Source organism: Caretta caretta, chromosome 14 (genome assembly GCF_965140235.1).
Source record: "Caretta caretta isolate rCarCar2 chromosome 14, rCarCar1.hap1, whole genome shotgun sequence".
Lineage (NCBI taxonomy): Eukaryota > Metazoa > Chordata > Testudines > Cheloniidae > Caretta > Caretta caretta.
The window spans coordinates 27,201,546-27,218,466 of NC_134219.1; the positions used below are offsets into that span (position 1 = coordinate 27,201,546).

Genomic DNA, 16,921 nt, shown 5'->3' on the forward strand with positions numbered 1-16,921 from the left:
AACCACCCTGGTCTTAAATGCTTAGACTCTGAAAATCCCTTTTCTAGAGTAGGTGAACTGAGCTCTTTTTTGCTTGCTGTCCAAGGTATACTTTTTCTTCCCTGGTTGTCTATCTTTATATTTTACCTCTACTACACAGAAACAGGCTGATATAAAGCACTCTGTAGATTAAACTAATTCTGAATTGCACTGTGAAAGCCTTTTTGTATATGAATTCATTTGGCACATTGAAGGAGCCCCGTTCTCCAACAATTTTTTTTATTCCCAATGGACAGTATTGCAAGGGCCGAGTGTCTGGCTTGCTCCGTTGGTGACTGGAGATGATTCATATTTTTGGACTATCTGCACTGCTTTCATCATTGTAGTGTCAATGCCTCACAATCATTCATGAATTTTATCCTCACAACACTGCTGTGGTGCAGGAAAATGCTATCCCTGCTTTTACAGAAGGGAACTGAAGCACGGAATAGATTGAGGAACTTGCCTAAGGTCACCCAGGAAGCCTGTGGCTGAGCCAGGAATTGAAAGCAGATTCCCTGCATCTCCGTGCAGTACCCTAGCCACTGGACCTCCCTTCCTGTAATTACTCTCACCCATTGCAAGAGGCGAGGGCATGGGCAAGAAGCTGTGGCACACACCCCAAGCCTTATACTTACATGTCACAGGAATGTAGGCATTGCCAGGCTGCATGAGACCTGAGGACCATCTAGTCCAGGATCCTGTCTCTGATAGTGGCCAGCAGCTGCCACTGCTTAGGAAAGTGCCAGAACCCTGCAGTAGCAGATGTGGGGCAATGACTCCCCATGAAAGTCTCCTCTTAGCCCCTCATACGCAGCGCCTGGTAGCAGGAGGGTTTGTATTCCTTTCAACATTCTCCCTTTTTAGTATTTACTATGATAATTCTGGATATTTTTGTATTACAAAAAATGTCCAATCCCACTTTGAATCTTGGTAAGTTCTGGGCCTTGGTGACATCCAGTGGCAGTGAGTTCCACAGGCTGATGACACATTTTGTGAAAAAGTATTTTCTTTTATCAGTTTTGAATTTCCACCTTTTAATTTCACCTGTTCTTGTGCCCCAAGACAGGAAGAACAGACCCATGGCTTCTTCCTCCCTCCTGGAGTTCCCCATCTCCCTTCAAGCCCCAGACCTGACCCAGATCACCAGTTTCTCTTCAGGGTTTCCCTTCATCACAGGGAAACCCCTTGCACCCTGGGCCACCTGAATTCAGTTTGCCAGTGTGTCTGCACTATGTGGGGAGGGCAGCAGTCCTTCCTCTGATGACACTAGTGCACATCTGTCAAATTGGGGGTGGCAGTGTCCCCCCCCTTAGCAGCTGCTGGAGGTGGGGATCCCAACCAGCCACCCCCAGAAGGTAACAGGAACAAAGTGGAGAAGACTTTGTGTCCCTAACATAAGACCCCTGGGTAAGGGCGCAGCAATTAGGACTGTCAAATGAATCTGGTGTTTAATATCGCTAACCCTTATAACATGAGGCCTCACTACTTCGGACTAAAGCTGAGCAATAATCAATTCTTCCATTTGTTGGTCAAACCAAAAACCCAATCCCAATACATTTCAGATCAACCCAAAATGAAAATTCTTTGGTTTTCTCAGTGAAACAAACATTTTGGGTCATATGAATGTATTGCTAAGATTTTAGGCATTTTAAACCACTTTTTCTATTAAAAGCAAATGAAATTTGAAATGCCATTCACAAAGCCTCTAAAGGAAGAGGTACCCCCCACTCCAGATCCTATAGCCCGGTGATTAGGGCTCTTGCTTTTAAACTGCAAGGCTTAAGGTCATAGTCCTGCTCTACATCAGCCACAGGGGACTTGAACTTGGGTTTCTAGTATTACAGCCAAGGGCCCCATCCACTGAGCTGTCCGATATTCTGAGGCTGTGGGGGTGGGCTCTCCTGCTGAAGCTGTAGCACTTTGTATAAATATTAAATATTTATTGAGCCAGAGAAAAAGCAGACGAGTGGCTCTGTAAGCCTGGTGATCTGGGGGCTATGTGGACTCCGGTCCCTGCTGCAATACATATTTGATTAGTTATGTAGAATGGAACAGCTTCAAGAGGAAATTGAGAGACCCACCCCCCAAGGACTCAAGAGTCCAGTGCTTAGGGCACTCACCTGCAATATGTGAAACCCAATTGTTGTACTCACTAGTGTTAGGGGGCTTATTCCTTCACCCACTTACTTCCCTGGTCCTTCTCGCAAGAACAGAGAGCAACAATACCCAAAGTCCAAAGGTGCAAACAATTCGATGTTTATTGGGGTGAACTTCCAGCAAGCATGATTCTAGTTTCCTTCCTTAGTGTCCCCCTTCCCAGCTCTGACACCACAGAGCCTTACACCTGTGTCCTTGTTCCCAATCCTGCCCTTAGCCAAACATGATTCCAGTTTCCTTACCCCCATTCCCTGTTCCCATTTCCCCCTTTAGCCAAAAATGATTCCAATTTCCTTACCCCCATTCCCTGTTCCCATTTTCCCCATACACACCCACCTACTCACTTCCTGATTGACTGCAGACTATATAGTAAAACTTGAGTTCTGCTTAGCTATACCTTAACCAATCATTTTCCTGAAATTTAAGTAACCAATCCTAACATATTGTAACATGATTATGTAACCAATTATATCCCACCACCTTAATTAGTTTACACCCAGCAAAATTAATTATACAGCAGACAGAAACAATCACAGAACCAAACAGAGATTATACAGACAAACAATAGCAAAGTGGGAACTATAATGACAAAATGATACAGAAGTGAGGATTTCACATCGCAGCTATTGATAAGTGAGTTCTTGCCAGACAGGATGCTATCAAACTAAGTTTCCTTTTACATCTTCTAGGCACTTCCCTTTCTCTGGAGGCGATAGGCATTATCAGGACAGAATTGTATTCCTAACAGCCCAATAGCACCTTCTTTCAATGTGACTAGTTTGGAATGTGAGGATGTGACCGTTTGCTTCCCAGCTTATGGCTGCCTCTGTTGCTTAGCCAAAGGCCTTAGCTTAAGAACAGGGCCTCGGACTGTCACAGTAAGAGAAGGACCTTACACTGGCAGACAGTGATTTTGATTCTTTCTTTTATACCTCTAACTAGCCAAGTGATAAGAATACACCTAAATTCTTAGAGTAGAGGCCTTTACCGACAGGCCTGCATATCTATATTCTAACAACTAGTAGCTGCAGCTGATTTAAAACTACATTTTTGGCAAGTAAATGATTCATCCAGGAAATTTCACCCAGCGCTAATGGGTCATTAACTACAGGGTAACACCCGGGTTCTTGTAAGTTGTCATTTCTTCTCATGAAATTGCCTGGCCAGGTCCCCAGTGTGGCTTGTTAAGCAGACCACAGAGCCATCAAGAGCAGACCTAAGAAGGGCTCTGTGCTGCTTGGTGCATGATCACCTGTGCAGGTTGCATTGTCATTGCCATAGAGTGTTTTCAATCTAAGTCTGGAGGGACGATTCCCTCAGCTTTTCACTTGGCTTCTTGGTTTGCAAAAGAGAGTTGTCTGTACTCAAACCTAATTACTGCTGAGACAGGCTGGCTGAAGCTGATGAGACACTTTAAAGGACACTTTGGGTGACATAAAATGTCCCCAGCATGCACATCACTACAGGGTACCTACTTGCTGTACTGGGATGATTTCATTTGGGAAGAGATGGACTCTATAGACATAATGAGGCAGCTGGAAGTTCTTCTGTAAGGCATGTCTGGTGTGCTTTGTTTATTCAAGGCCCGGAAAGCCCTGACAGAGAGGCAGAAGGATCTGGAAATGAAAACCCAGCAGTTGGAGATAAAGCTCAGCAACAAGACAGAAGAGGAGATCAAGAAAGCGAGGCGGAAATCCACTCAGGCTGGTGAGTGGGTGAGGCTTGAGGTTCATATCTGGTAAACTGAATTAGGGAAGCCAGAGAGGAATATGTTGCAGTAGATAGGGTGCAAAGGGGGCCAGAATGAGAGATGAGGCTGTCAGGATGGGAAGAAAAAGATGTTCCTGGTGAGGTGTTGAGGAAGCAGCAGCAGAATTTGCAGTATGGGGGAAGGAAAAGGGAGGAGGGAAAAGTAACCACCAGATCGTGGGTCTGAGTGGTGTGGAGGATGGGGATGTTGTCAACAATGATAGAGAAGGGGGGATCTGGTGAAGGTTTGGGAAGGAAGAGAAGGAGCTTGATTTTGGCTGTGTTAAGCTTAACGGATGACAAGACATCCAAGAGGCAATATCAGCGAGACAGGCCAAACTAGGAAATTGGATGGAAGGAGAAACGTCAGTGGTGGAAAGAGAGATTTGTGAGTCAGCTGCATAGAACTGATACCTGAACCCAGTAAGCTGATGAGAGACAGGGAGTCAAGTGAGACAAGCAGGGAGCAAAGGGCACAGCATTGGGATACCCCACTGACAGGGCGGAGGAGGACCCACAGGAAGGGAAATGGAAGAAACTATCAGGGAGGCAGGAGGGAAACCAGGAGAGGATGTTATTTTGAAAAGCTGGGAGGAAAAGATCTTGGCAAGGAGAGGATGGCTGACAGAGTGAAAAGCAGCAGAGGTGGGCAAAAATGGAGTAAAGACCCTTAGGTGTGGCCAGAAAGAGGTCACTGGGGACCTCAGTGAGAGTGGTGTGGGTAGAAAGAAGAGGGCCCAACATGTCTTAGATTGGATTTACAAATCTATTGAAAGGCAATTTGGCCTATGATTTCTATCCCACTCCTTCCAATTAGTCAGTGATGGAGCTGGCAGCAAAACCCCTAGTTAAAGTTGGCCAATACTTTCTACTATAAGACCCTTATAACTTCAACAAACTTTAACTGTTCTGGGTAAAATTCCCCATGCGTGGTGTCTGCCTTATGCTGAAGTTTTTTGGAAAGTTCCAACAAAACTGGTCCAGCCATTTCCAAGAACAGGGTGTTGGGAAAATATATTGTTTTGCCAACGGTTGCCAAATGTGGTTTTTCCAACATTCCCTACTACCTTGTCACTGAGAAGCTCTAATGCCTGTGTGCTTTGCTCCCAACCTTACTGATGACCCATCTGCAGGTTGATGTACGTGAGGCTTGTGGGTTGCTGGCAGGCTGAGGTCAGAGCTCTGGACCTAAGTTGCACAGGCACAAGACACCCAGGGTCACAAGGCTGATAGAGACCGAACAACCTCCTCCAAGCAGATTTTGAATGGGACCCAGTCATGCGTACCAGATCAAGCCCCACCGGTACCTTCCGGCAGGTATCTTCACCCAGTTCATGGATTGCAGTAGAACTTAGGCAGGAGACAGGCAGAAGTGGACATACCCCAGTGCAGAAATGTAGGCAGCTAGGGAACTGTTACAGCGAAAAGTTAGGTGCCAAGTGAATTTAACACCTGCAGCATTCAGTGGCAGCCAAGCAGGGGTTTAGTGGACTCAGTGGTGCCTAACACTATGACTTAGGCACCTAAATCTGAGTCTTAGGCACCTAAGTACCTTTGAGTATGTGGGCCTTATTCTTCATAGCTTTCACAATTACTGGCCTTTACAAAACTATGAATATGTTGGTTGATTCTGTCCACTAGGTGGCAGGAGAGAGCCTTGGGATTGTCCACTTGAGACAACACATGATCTGAGAACATCATCAAAACAATGTTTTTTTTATATAATAGTTTATTTTTGCCTGTCTGTAAATCAAGCAGCTCCTCTGGCTCCTGGTGGAGTTGATAAGGAGCACAGAGGTAGCAGCAGAAGCTGTCCACAGACAGCCTTGCAAGGGATGTGGCTGCATCTTCTAAAACTTCCATAAATCGCTGACTTTTGTGCTCAAAATAGCTGGCAGTGATGCAGGTACTACATGCTACACTCTCTGCAGATTGGCCATATGTTCTGAGTGAAACACTGGGGGACTGCTATGGTGTGTAACTGGGAACTGTTTAGCTAGGGAGGTCTGTGAGAATCGGGCCCCCCCTCACACCCTTTCAACTTGTCAGAGTGACAAACAGGGGAACTGTACAGAAAAGGACAGGGTGGAGGCAAGCTGTATTCATCCCTCTGTGACCTCTCGTTGCTCTATCCTCATCCCAGTCTAGTCCTACCCACTCCCCTAAAATCTAGACCTTCCCTGTTCCCTGCCCACATCCCCCGCCTGCCAGTCCACCCTCCCCCTCATTTACAAGTGCAGATATGCCAACTCTCCCGAATTAAGTCTGAGGGACACGATTTCTAAGTAAAATTAAGCCCGACTCTTGTTCTCATGAGAGAACTCGAGGATTTTTTTTTCAGCTGCTGTCAGTTCGCCCTGGGTGGCCGAGGGCTCCCGCTGGCAGTCAGCCTGGGGGACGGCAGTGGGAGCCACAGCCACCCAGGGCTGGCCTCTTCGCAGGGCCGGCTGACTGTAGCAGCCCCGCCATGCTGCAAGGAGAGCCTCCAACTGTCAGCCAGCCCTGGTCGGCTGGTGCTCCTGATGTCAGCCCCAGTCCCGTGGGGGCCAGGGCTGCCACTCTCAGCCTGGGAAGTGGGAGAGGGGATCCCTCCTAGGCTTGGGGTGGGTGAAGAACCCTAAGGGAAGCAGAGGTGAGTCTGGAAGGGCTAAACTATGACCTGGGGGCTGAAGGGTGTGTGTGAAGTGACGAGGGTGGTGGCTGATGGGGTGGGGCCAGGGATGAGGGGTTTGGAGTGCAAGAGCGGGCTCCGGGTGGGGGCGGGGATGAAGGGTTTGGGGTTCAGGAGGCGGCTCAGGGCTGGGACAGGGAGTTGTGGGGGGGGGTGCAGGCTGTGGGAGGGAATTTTGGTGCAGAAGGGGACTCCAGGCTGCGGCAGGGAGTTGGGGTGCGGGAGGAGGTTCGGGTTGCGGGGCCCCTGCGGCGCCACCCCTACAGCTCCTATTGGTCGTGGTTCCCAGCCAATGGGAGCTGCAGAGCTGGCACTTGGGGCAGGGGCAGCATGCGGAGCCTCCCTGGTTGCCCTTATGCCTAGGGACCGCCAGGATCTGGCAGCCACTTCTAGTAGCCACGCAGAGCCAGGGCAGGCAGGGAGCCTGCCTTAGCCCCTGGCCCCCGCTACCGACTGGACTTTTAGGGGATGCCTGGCACACCTATCTCCCCCATGCTGAGAACCCCCCACCCAACCACACCTCAGCTCTGAACCCCCCACCCAAACTCTGAATGCAGCCACACACTCACACGCTGTTGCCTGCTTACACACATGCACCCACCAGGCTCGGGGCTCTTCCCCTGTTCCCTGGCACCCACCACCAGACTCCGAAGCCCCCTGCTCCTGCTGGATCTGGCAGAGCGGGAGAACAGGCCGCAAGGGACGTGTGCACATGATCTGGAGTTGCCCCACAGAAGCCTGAGGTCCCTACTCTGTGCTGTCTCTTCCTGGGATCTATGCTGCAGGGCCAGGAGCCCCGCTGGCAGCCAGCTGTGCTGCAGTGTGGCAGCCACTCCACAAGGCATGCAGTGCAGCTGGCAGGGAGGGGCTAGTGAGCAGGGGCGGCTCTACCAATTTTGCCGCCCCAAGCAGTCGCCACTGAATTGCCGCCGTGCCTGGAAGAGCGGCGGAGCTGCTGCCGAATTGCCGCCGCGGGACACGGACCGCCGCCCCATTCTCAATGCCGCCCCAGGCACCTGCTTAGAAAGCTGGTGCCTGGAGCTGGCCCTGCTAGTGAGGGGGCTTCATCACAGTGACCCCCCACCCCTAATGAATAGCTTAATCCTGGAAGCAGATTTACTCTTTCAAAGAAATCCCTGGGCCTCAGCCCGTCTAACCTAACCCAGGGTTTTCCTGGTGCTCAGCCCCAAGGTGTCTGAGAGAGCCAAATCCCGAGAGGTGCTAAGTGCCTCCAGCACAGGCGGGGCTCCGCTGCCTTCGCAGAAACTGCAGTTAGTGCAAGTAAAATCCATCGTCTGGAGGTAGCTAGCTAATGGGCCCTGGAATGCTGCTCCGTTGCCAAGGCTCTAGACATTGTCTGAGACAGAGCACAAGGAAAATGGAGCCTGGAATACATAGAATGCAGCTTATTCATTGCTGTGTATAATAATAACTCAGTGCTCGCCCCAGGCTCTGTGTCCTTTGATGTGTCACAGCAAGAAATGAGATGGAAACTCATATAATAACTTGTTTACGAGCTGCCCATCTTACCCTGAAAATTACAGCTACAGCTGCCTGCCAACAAGCAAAATAGCATTGCCTTTCATCAGTCTTCTCTCCAAATGCGAGGGGAAAATACAGCTCTTACAGTACATGCAGAAGGCCAAAAATCCAGGCTCTTGTGGAGCAGGGGGAAGGGAATTCCAGAGGCTAGCGTATTCATAAAGAACATGCTGCCCCTGCCCTGGGAGCTCCACTGCTTACAGCCAGCAGTTTGGCACAGGGAGAGGTGGTCTTCCAGGCTCCAAACCTGAGAGTGCTTTGAAGGTCCAAATGGACACTTTGATCTGCACTTGGAACCTGCTAGGCAGACAGTGCAGCTTCCAAAGCACATTGGTAAAGGCACTCCCTAACAAGCAGGCCGCTGTATTTCTGCACAAGCTTCATCTTCCAGGCAGTCACACATGTGATGGTCCCCATGCAGAGTGTATTAGAGTAGTCTAGTCTTGCAATCTTAAAGGGGCAGGATGGTCTGGTGGTTAGGACACTAGCTGTGGGCTGGGGAGACCAGGTTCAGTTCCCTGCTGTGTCACACACTCCCTGTGTGACTTTGGGCTAGTCACCTAGCCTCTCGGGCTGCAGTTCCTGCTCTCTGAAATGGTGGGAATTGCAGTGCCCTCTCTCAGGAGAGTTGTGCAGCTACCTTCATCACAGACTGTGAGGTGCTTAGGTGCCATGCTGATAAGTGACAAAGAGGTGGATAAGTGTTGCAAGGTCTGCATGTGAAAGGAAAGAGTTGACTCACTTTAACAGGCACAGGTGTGGGCGGGGAGGGGGGAGCACAGTTACTGCTGTGCAAACCTTGAACAGCAATGGCAAATCTGTCCCATAAGTACTCTGAATTGTGAACCTGTATCACACGGAGTAGCTCGGCTCCCTCAGTCACTGGTCCTGATACAATTCTCACCAGTTCCTTCAGGGTGTTCCCTTAACATTGCCACAACTTGGTTCTCATGCAAACACTGGGTCACTGTACTACTGTTGGGATTGCGTCTGCTACAGACCTGGGGCTGGGTGCCAGCAAAACACTATCATCTGTATTTCTTCACTAAAACACTTAGGAAACTCCTTTCTGTATTTAAGTGGGAGTAGAGGGAGATTGCTGCAGTAGCCCGTCGTGCTTCCTATAAGGAATAGTGCAAATACTGTGGCAGTGTTACCAACTAGAAAAGGCAGCTGGGTGGTTGTATTCTAAAATGCCATCAAGGGCTTCGGTGTTTACCTGGTCTCAGTAATTTCCATGTCAAGTGTGCTCAGATCACTAGGAAAATTATCTTGAACTTCCAGGCCTGCCAACTCAATGTGTGGTGACCTTCTCGCAAGTGAGCACACTCTGCGGACCAGGTTAGACCCTAAGTTCTTCTTCAAGTAGGTGCAGACGTGTATTCCACTTAGGTGTGTGTGCACCTAGCACGCCACAGCTGGAGGTTTTGCCTAGCAGTACCTGTAGAGGGGCTGTGCTTGCACCTCGTGGCTGTGGCCCCTCCCATGGCATATGGAGTGCCGCCACCCCGACCCTCCTCAGTTCCTTCTTACTGCCCATGGCTGGACTCAGAGCTCTGTGTGGTTGTAGTCTCATAACCTCACAATTAGTCCTAGCCTAGTTTTATTGTAAAAAGTGAGTGAGCGTTGGTTGTTAAAGTCTGGCTCCATGGTGAGTTCGAACATTGTCCATTGTGTGGAGGAGCAATCCCTAACATCGATCTCCATTCATGGCGCTTGCTTTGTCTCAGTGAGACCCACCTTAAAGAGCGTTGTTCAATCTGCAGATATTTCAAGAAAAGGCTCGGGACCTTCACCTCAAGCGGCACCTGCTCAAACAGGCCATGTGGCCTGATCCAGTACCGAGGCCCTCATCGGGCCGAAGATTGCCCTCTGGCTCTGAGAGCACTGCCACCCATTCAGGGGCAGGCACCTCCCCGAATAGGTGGAGGAGCTGCTCCCCATTGATAGCATCAAGGAAGAGGTCTTGTAAGACCAATTGAGACTTCTCCAGGTCTCGGGCGACCCTTCTGCCTCCCCCAGGAAGATCACGGACCAGCCAGTGGCCGACGCAGGATGGCGCAGGTACCTCTGACCCTTCTCTGGTACCGAGTAGGGAGGTCAGAAACCCTGTACCCCCAACTCCAGTTCCAGCCTCCAGGCATCCATCTAGTCAGGTACTGATGCTAACGATGCCAGTACGAATTGTATCCACAGCATAAGGCGTACCAGTCAGCTGCAGACCTCCTCTGATTTTTGGTCCTGACCTCATCACTGGTCCAAGACTTTCCTAGGACTGCACCTTTGATAGCCCTTCCAACTGAGTATGCTGCTGAATCCTTCTATCTCTCAGCACTGCACCCCTCCTGGTAGTTGGGATAAAGCTAGTACCAGAATCATGCAACCATAGAATATCAGGGTTGGAAGAGACCTCAGGAGGTCATCTAGTCCAACCCCCTGCTCAAAACAGGACCAACCCCAATTAAATCATCCCAGCCAGGGCTTTGTCAAGCCGGGCCTTGAAAACCTCTAAGGATGGAGATTCCACCACCTCCCTAGGTGACCCATTCCAGTGCTTCACCACCCTCCTGGTGAAATAGTTTTTCCTAATATCCAACCTAGACCCCCCCCACTGCAACTTGAGACCATTGCTCCTTAATCCAGGATTGACAAAGCCCTGGCTGGGATGGGGATTGGTCCTGCTTTGAGCAGGGGGTTGGACTAGATCATAGAATCATAGAATATCAGGGTTGGAAGGGACCCCAGAAGGTCATCTAGTCCAACCCCCTGCTTGAAGCAGGACCAATTCCCAGTTAAATCATCCCAGCCAGGGCTTTGTCAAGCCTGACCTTAAAAACCTCTAAGGAAGGAGATTATACCACCTCCCTAGGTAATGCATTCCAGTGTTTCAGCACCCTCTTAGTGAAAAAGTTTTTCCTAATATCCAATCTAAACTTCCCCCACTGCAACTTGAGACCATTACTCCTCGTTCTGTCATCTGCTACCATTGAGAACAGTCTAGAGCCATCCTCTCTGGAACCCCCTTTCAGGTAGTTGAGAGCAGCTATCAAATCCCCCCTCATTCTTCTCTTCTGCAGGCTAAACAATCCCAGCTCCCTCAGCCTCTCCTCATAAGTCATGTGTTCTAGACCCCTAATCATTTTTGTTGCCCTTCGCTGGACTCTCTCCAATTTATCCACATCCTTCTTGTAGTGTGGGGCCCAAAACTGGACACAGTACTCCAGATGAGGCCTCACCAATGTCGAATAGAGGGGAACGATCACGTCCCTCGATCTGCTCACTATGCCCCTACTTATACATCCCAAAATGCCATTGGCCTTCTTGGCAACAAGGGCACACTCTTGACTCATATCCAGCTTCTCGTCCACTGTCACCCCTAGGTCCTTTTCCGAAGAACTGCTGCCTAGCCATTCGGTCCCTAGTCTGTAGCTGTGCATTGGGTTCTTCCGTCCTAAGTGCAGGACCCTGCACTTATCGTTATTGAACCTCATCAGATTTCTTTTGGCCCATTCCTCCAATTTGTCTAGGTCCTTCTGTATCCTATCCCTCCCCTCCAGCGTATCTACCACTCCTCCCAGTTTCGTATCATCCGCAAATTTGCTGAGAGTGCAATCCACACCATCCTCCAGATCATTTATGAAGATAAGATCATTTATGAAGATGACCTCCTGAGGTCCCTTCCAACCCTGATATTCTATGATTCTTCTTGTTCTGTCATATGCTACCACTGAGAACAGCCTAGCTCCATCCTCTTTGGAACCCCCCTTCAGGTAGTTGAAGGCTGCTATCAAATTTCCCACCCCCCACTCTTCTCTTCTGCAGACTAAATATGCCCAGTCCCCTCAGCCTCTCCTCAGAAGTCATGAGCCCTACTCCCTCTGGTATTGTTCCACCCCTGTCAGCGAGATCCCGGGACTCTTCCACATCCATTCCACATAACTCAATGAGCACAGAGGGCTGCTAATGGACGGTTATGGCTCTCAGGATTGCCATGTGCCCCATGAGCTCCTGGCCTGGTGCCTGCTGGCTACTGATGCCATACCCATATCAGTGGCCACCTTGGACCCAGTGGGACACCGCTTGCTCGTGGAGATCTCACTTGTTGTTCCATTCAAAGGTGAGATCACCTGCCAGATCAACAGTGATGGTTACAGATAAGCCATGAGCCCAGGCATCAGCAGGTTTCCTCCCCATAGAGCCTCCGGAGTCCTTCCACCAGGGTATGTCATCCCAGGAGCAAGATCCATCTTTGGCTCAATCAAGAGCCTTGTCCTCATCTCCAGATAATGCTGTGTTGCCTGGTTCATCCTCCCCTTCCATACCAGAAGACTTTATGCCACATAGCTCAGCATTCAGGCAGGGTTCCTACATAGAACACTCACAAATTGGTGGACAGTCTACAGCCATCTGTCCCTGGGAGAGTTGCCTTCCTGATCAATGACACACTCCTCGAACTGGTAAAAGCCCTCTGGAGCACACTGGCATCTGTACTGCCAGTGGGTAGGTGCATGGAGAAGCACTATTTCATTCCAGTGCAGGGATTTGAGGGGTTCTATTCCCATCTGGCCCTGAATTCTCTCATTGGAATGGTGGTGAATGACAGGGCCTGACAGGTCAGATTCAAATCCACCCCCAAAGACGGAGACTCCAAGCACTTGGACCTTCTGGGAAGGAAAATCTACTCATCCTTGTCCCTACATCTGCGGATCACCAATCAACAAGCCTTGCTATCCAAATATGATTTCCTTAATTGGACAGCTCTGTGCAAATTCGTGGACCAGCTACCTGAGGCCTCAAGTGAGGTTTGGGCATTTGTCACAGAAGGCTGCTTGGTGGCCAAGACATCCCTGCTGTCTGCCCTTGATGTTGCGAACACTTCAGTCAGGATGATGGCCTCTGCAGTCACTATGAGAGAGAGAGAGTTTTCCTGGCTGGAAAACTCTGGAATCACTCCTGATGTCTAGCAAGCCATTGAGGACTTGCCTTTTGGCAGCCGGACCTTGTTCTGCAACCAGATCAATGACCGATTGCACTCCTTTAAGGACTCCAGAGTGACCTGGAGGTCCTTGGGGGTGTACACACCATCAACACAGAGGTGCCACTGTGGTACTCAGCAGCAGCAGTATCGCCCACAGGACTGCTTTGTGCATCCCTTCCCCCGAAACACTGGGACTACCCCAGAAAGAGAGATCTCACAAGAGGAAGCAGTTACATTTGGGGTTTGGCGAGGCCCTGCACCCTCCTGTGGTGCCCTTTACATGCCCATTTTGACTCCTTGGTCCAGAGCACTGGTCCAGTTGTTGCTCTTCCCTCTTCTTTCTCCTGCCCCTTTGGGGACAGGGTGGCTTTTACAATGCTTGGGGATCGATTATTTCTGGCAACAGGGTCCTAGACACTATCATATTATGCCATCCAGTTCCTCTCCATCCCTCCTCCCCACTCTCGCTCCCTGTGCCTCTTCAGGGACCGCTCTCATGAGACACTGCTCATTGAGCAGGTCAACTCTCTGCTGGCAATGGGAGCAGTGGAGGAAGTTCCACTTCACAGCCTCTACTCCCAGCACTTCCTGATGCAAAGGTGACCAAATGCAAGGGTGGGATGAGACCCATCCTCAACCTTTGCAGCCTCAATAAATTTATCAAATAAGTGAGGTTCCAAATGGTCACTCTGTTGACTATCCTTCCCACATTGTCTCAGATTGGCTGGTTCACTGCTCTGAACCTTCAGGACATGTACTTGTATGTGGTGATTCTGCAGAGCCACAGGAAGCTTCTTCATTTCATTATAGGAGAATGCCACTTTCAGTATATGATTTGCCCATTCAGCCACTCTTCCGATCCCCAAATATTCACCAAATGCCTGACTGTGATTATGGGATATGTTAGGAGGAAAGGAATCCACATCTTCCCATAACTTGATGACTGGCAACTAAGGGGTGTCTCCAGAGAGGAAGTTCTTGCCCACATCAACACCACATTGCATTTGCTCAACCATCTGCGTCTTGGTTTAAACACTGGAAAGTCAACCTGGGCTCCCCCACTAGTCCTGGACTCCTTACAGTGGTGAACTTGCCCATGCAATGTTTGCGAGACTGTTGCCTTTGCTCGGCCTTCTCCAACCAAGTCAGTGGTTATTGATACTCCCCTTCTGGGTTGGGGGGGTGCAACTGGATTCGTTGAGGGTGCAGGGCCTGTGGTCGGAATAGGAACCATTGGGCTGTATCAGTGTGCTGGAGCTTTAGGCCATTCCCAAGGCATGCCATGTCTTCTGGGACCCTATCAAACACTCAGTGGCTCACATACTCACCAACAATACCACCATGATGTGCTATGTAAACAAACAAGGGGAGCACAGTCCATATTATTCTGCCTAGAGGCAACACCCTGTGGCAATTCTGCATCAACAATTGGATAGCTCTCCACTTGCCCAGGGAGCAGAATCATTTCGTGGAGCATGTCAGTGGGATTTTCTCCATGAGTCATGAGCAGTCCCTGAAGGACAGCATCCTCTGGGTCGTCTTCTCAGTGTGGAGCATTCCTACGATCGACCTGTTTGCAACTAGGGAAAAAAGGAAGTGTCGCCTATTCTGCTCTCAGGGGGGTCTCAGTCCAGGCTCCCTCTCCAATGTCTTCCACTGTAGCTGGCAGTCAACTCTTCCATATGCCTTCCCCTGTTAGGGGGCTTATTCCTTCACCCACTTACTTCCCTGGTCCTTCTTGCATGAACAGAGAGCAACAATACCCGAAGTCCAAAGGTGCAAACAATTCGATGTTTATTGGGGGGGAACTTCCAGCAAGCATGATTCCAGTTTCCTTCCTTAGTTCCCCCTTCCTAGCTCTGACACCACAGAGGCTTACCTGTGTCCCTGTCCCCATTTCCCCCTTTAGCTAAATATGATTCCAATTTCCCCCTCCCCATTCCCTGTTCCCATTTCCCCCTTTAGCAAAACTTGATTCCAATTTCCCCACCTACACACCCACCCACTTCCTGATTGACTGCAGACTATATAGTAAAACTTGAGTTCTGCTTAGCTATACCTTAATCAATCATTTTCCTGAAATTTAAGTAACCAATCCTAATATATTGTAACATAATTATGTAACCAATTATATCCCACCACCTTAATTAGTTTACACCCAGCAAAATTAGTTATAGAGCAGACAGGAACACTCACAGAACCAGACAGAGATTATAAAGACAAACAATAGCAAAGTGGGAACTATAATGACAAAATAATACAGAAGTGAGGATTTCACATCGCAGCTATTGATAAGTGAGTTCTTGCCAGACAGGATGCTATCAAACTAAGTTTCCTTTTACATCTTCTAGGCACTTCCCTTTCTCTGGAGGCGATAGGCACTATCAGGACAGGATTGTATTCCTAACAGCCCAATAGCACCTTCTTTCAATGTGACTAGGTTGGAATGTGAGGATGTGACCGTTCGCTTCCCAGCTTATGGCTGCCTCTGTTGCTTAGCCAAAGGCCTTAGCCTAAGAACAGGGCCTCAGACTGTCACAGTAAGAGAAGGACTTTACACTGGCAGACAGTGACTTTGATTCTTTCTTTTATACCTCTAACTAGCCAAGTGATAAGAATACACCTAAATTCATAGAGTATAGGCTTTTACTGACAGGCCTGAATATCTATATCCTAACATCCCCCCGTACCGATCATTCCTCAGGTCATCCTCAAGTTCAAGGCGGATTGGACCAAGCTCATCCTCATTGCTCCAGCATGGCTGAAACAGTGCTGTTTCTTGGACCTTCTTGCGCTGTTGGTTCAGCCTCCCGTACCTCTTCCTCCCTATCCCAACTTGCCCACTCAGAACCAGAGCCCCACCCTCCATCTTGTGCTCAGCTCCCTGCACTTTACGGCATGGCTGCTGCATGACTGGATGAAGAGGAAGAGCAGTGCTTGTCAGCAGTTCAGCAAGTCCTACTTAATAGTAGGAAGCCCTTTACTAGGATGGCCTATGTAACGAAGTAGAAGAGGTTTTCGGTGTGGTCCTTGGCCTGCGGGATGTAACTGATGCAATCTTCTATCCAGGACAACTTGGAGTACCTGCTATTTCTTCAGAAACTGGGTCTTGTGCTCAGTTCACTGAGAGAGCCTCTGGCAGCGATATCAGAGTTTCACTCCCCTATTCAGGGAAAATCAATTTTTTCTAATGCTATGGCAACAAGATTTCTAAAAGGACTTCTCCGTTTACGTTCTCCAGTCTTAGAGCCTGTTCCCTTGTGGAATCTAAACATGGGTCTGGCAGCTTTACTAAGCCCTCCATTCAAGCCCCTGATGTCCTGTCCACTGCCCTTTTTGTCTCAGAAAACCACATTCCTGATAGCCATTATGTCTGCAAGGAGGGTGTATACGGAATTCTCACACATCTCCACCGACACAGTAACTTTATGACCACACCCAAAGTTTTTACCAGTGTGATCTCTGTTTCATTTGAACAAGGTGGTATGTTTGCCTGGGTTTTTTTTCTAAGCCGCATTCATTCCTGGAGGAGCAGTCCTCACACATTAGATGTCAGACAATGTCTGACCTTCTACCTGGACAGGACTAAACTCTTCCATGCTTCACCTCATCTGTTTGTGTCGGATGCAGACTGTATGAAAGGACAGGCAATCTCCTCTCAGACAAATTCTTTAAGTGGAGAACTCCCTGCATCAAGACTGCATATGAAACACCTTCAGCTGTGTCCCCTCAGCAGGTCCAAGCCCATTCTGCGAGAGCACAGGCTACATCACTAGCGTTCTTAAGTGATGTCTCAATATTGG

General features: G+C 49.3%; 1 protein-coding gene across 7 annotated transcripts in view; it reads left to right on the top strand.

The window, feature by feature from the left end:
* The window catches only part of GAS7 (growth arrest specific 7), a 218,659-nt gene that overhangs the window by 190,280 nt on the left and 11,458 nt on the right, over positions 1-16,921 (top strand). For all 7 annotated transcript variants that reach the window (XM_048818232.2, XM_048818234.2, XM_048818233.2 and 4 more), the window contains one exon: positions 3,762-3,885. In XM_048818232.2, the coding sequence (XP_048674189.2) occupies positions 3,762-3,885 (124 nt within the window). The remainder of the gene's footprint in view (positions 1-3,761; positions 3,886-16,921) is intronic.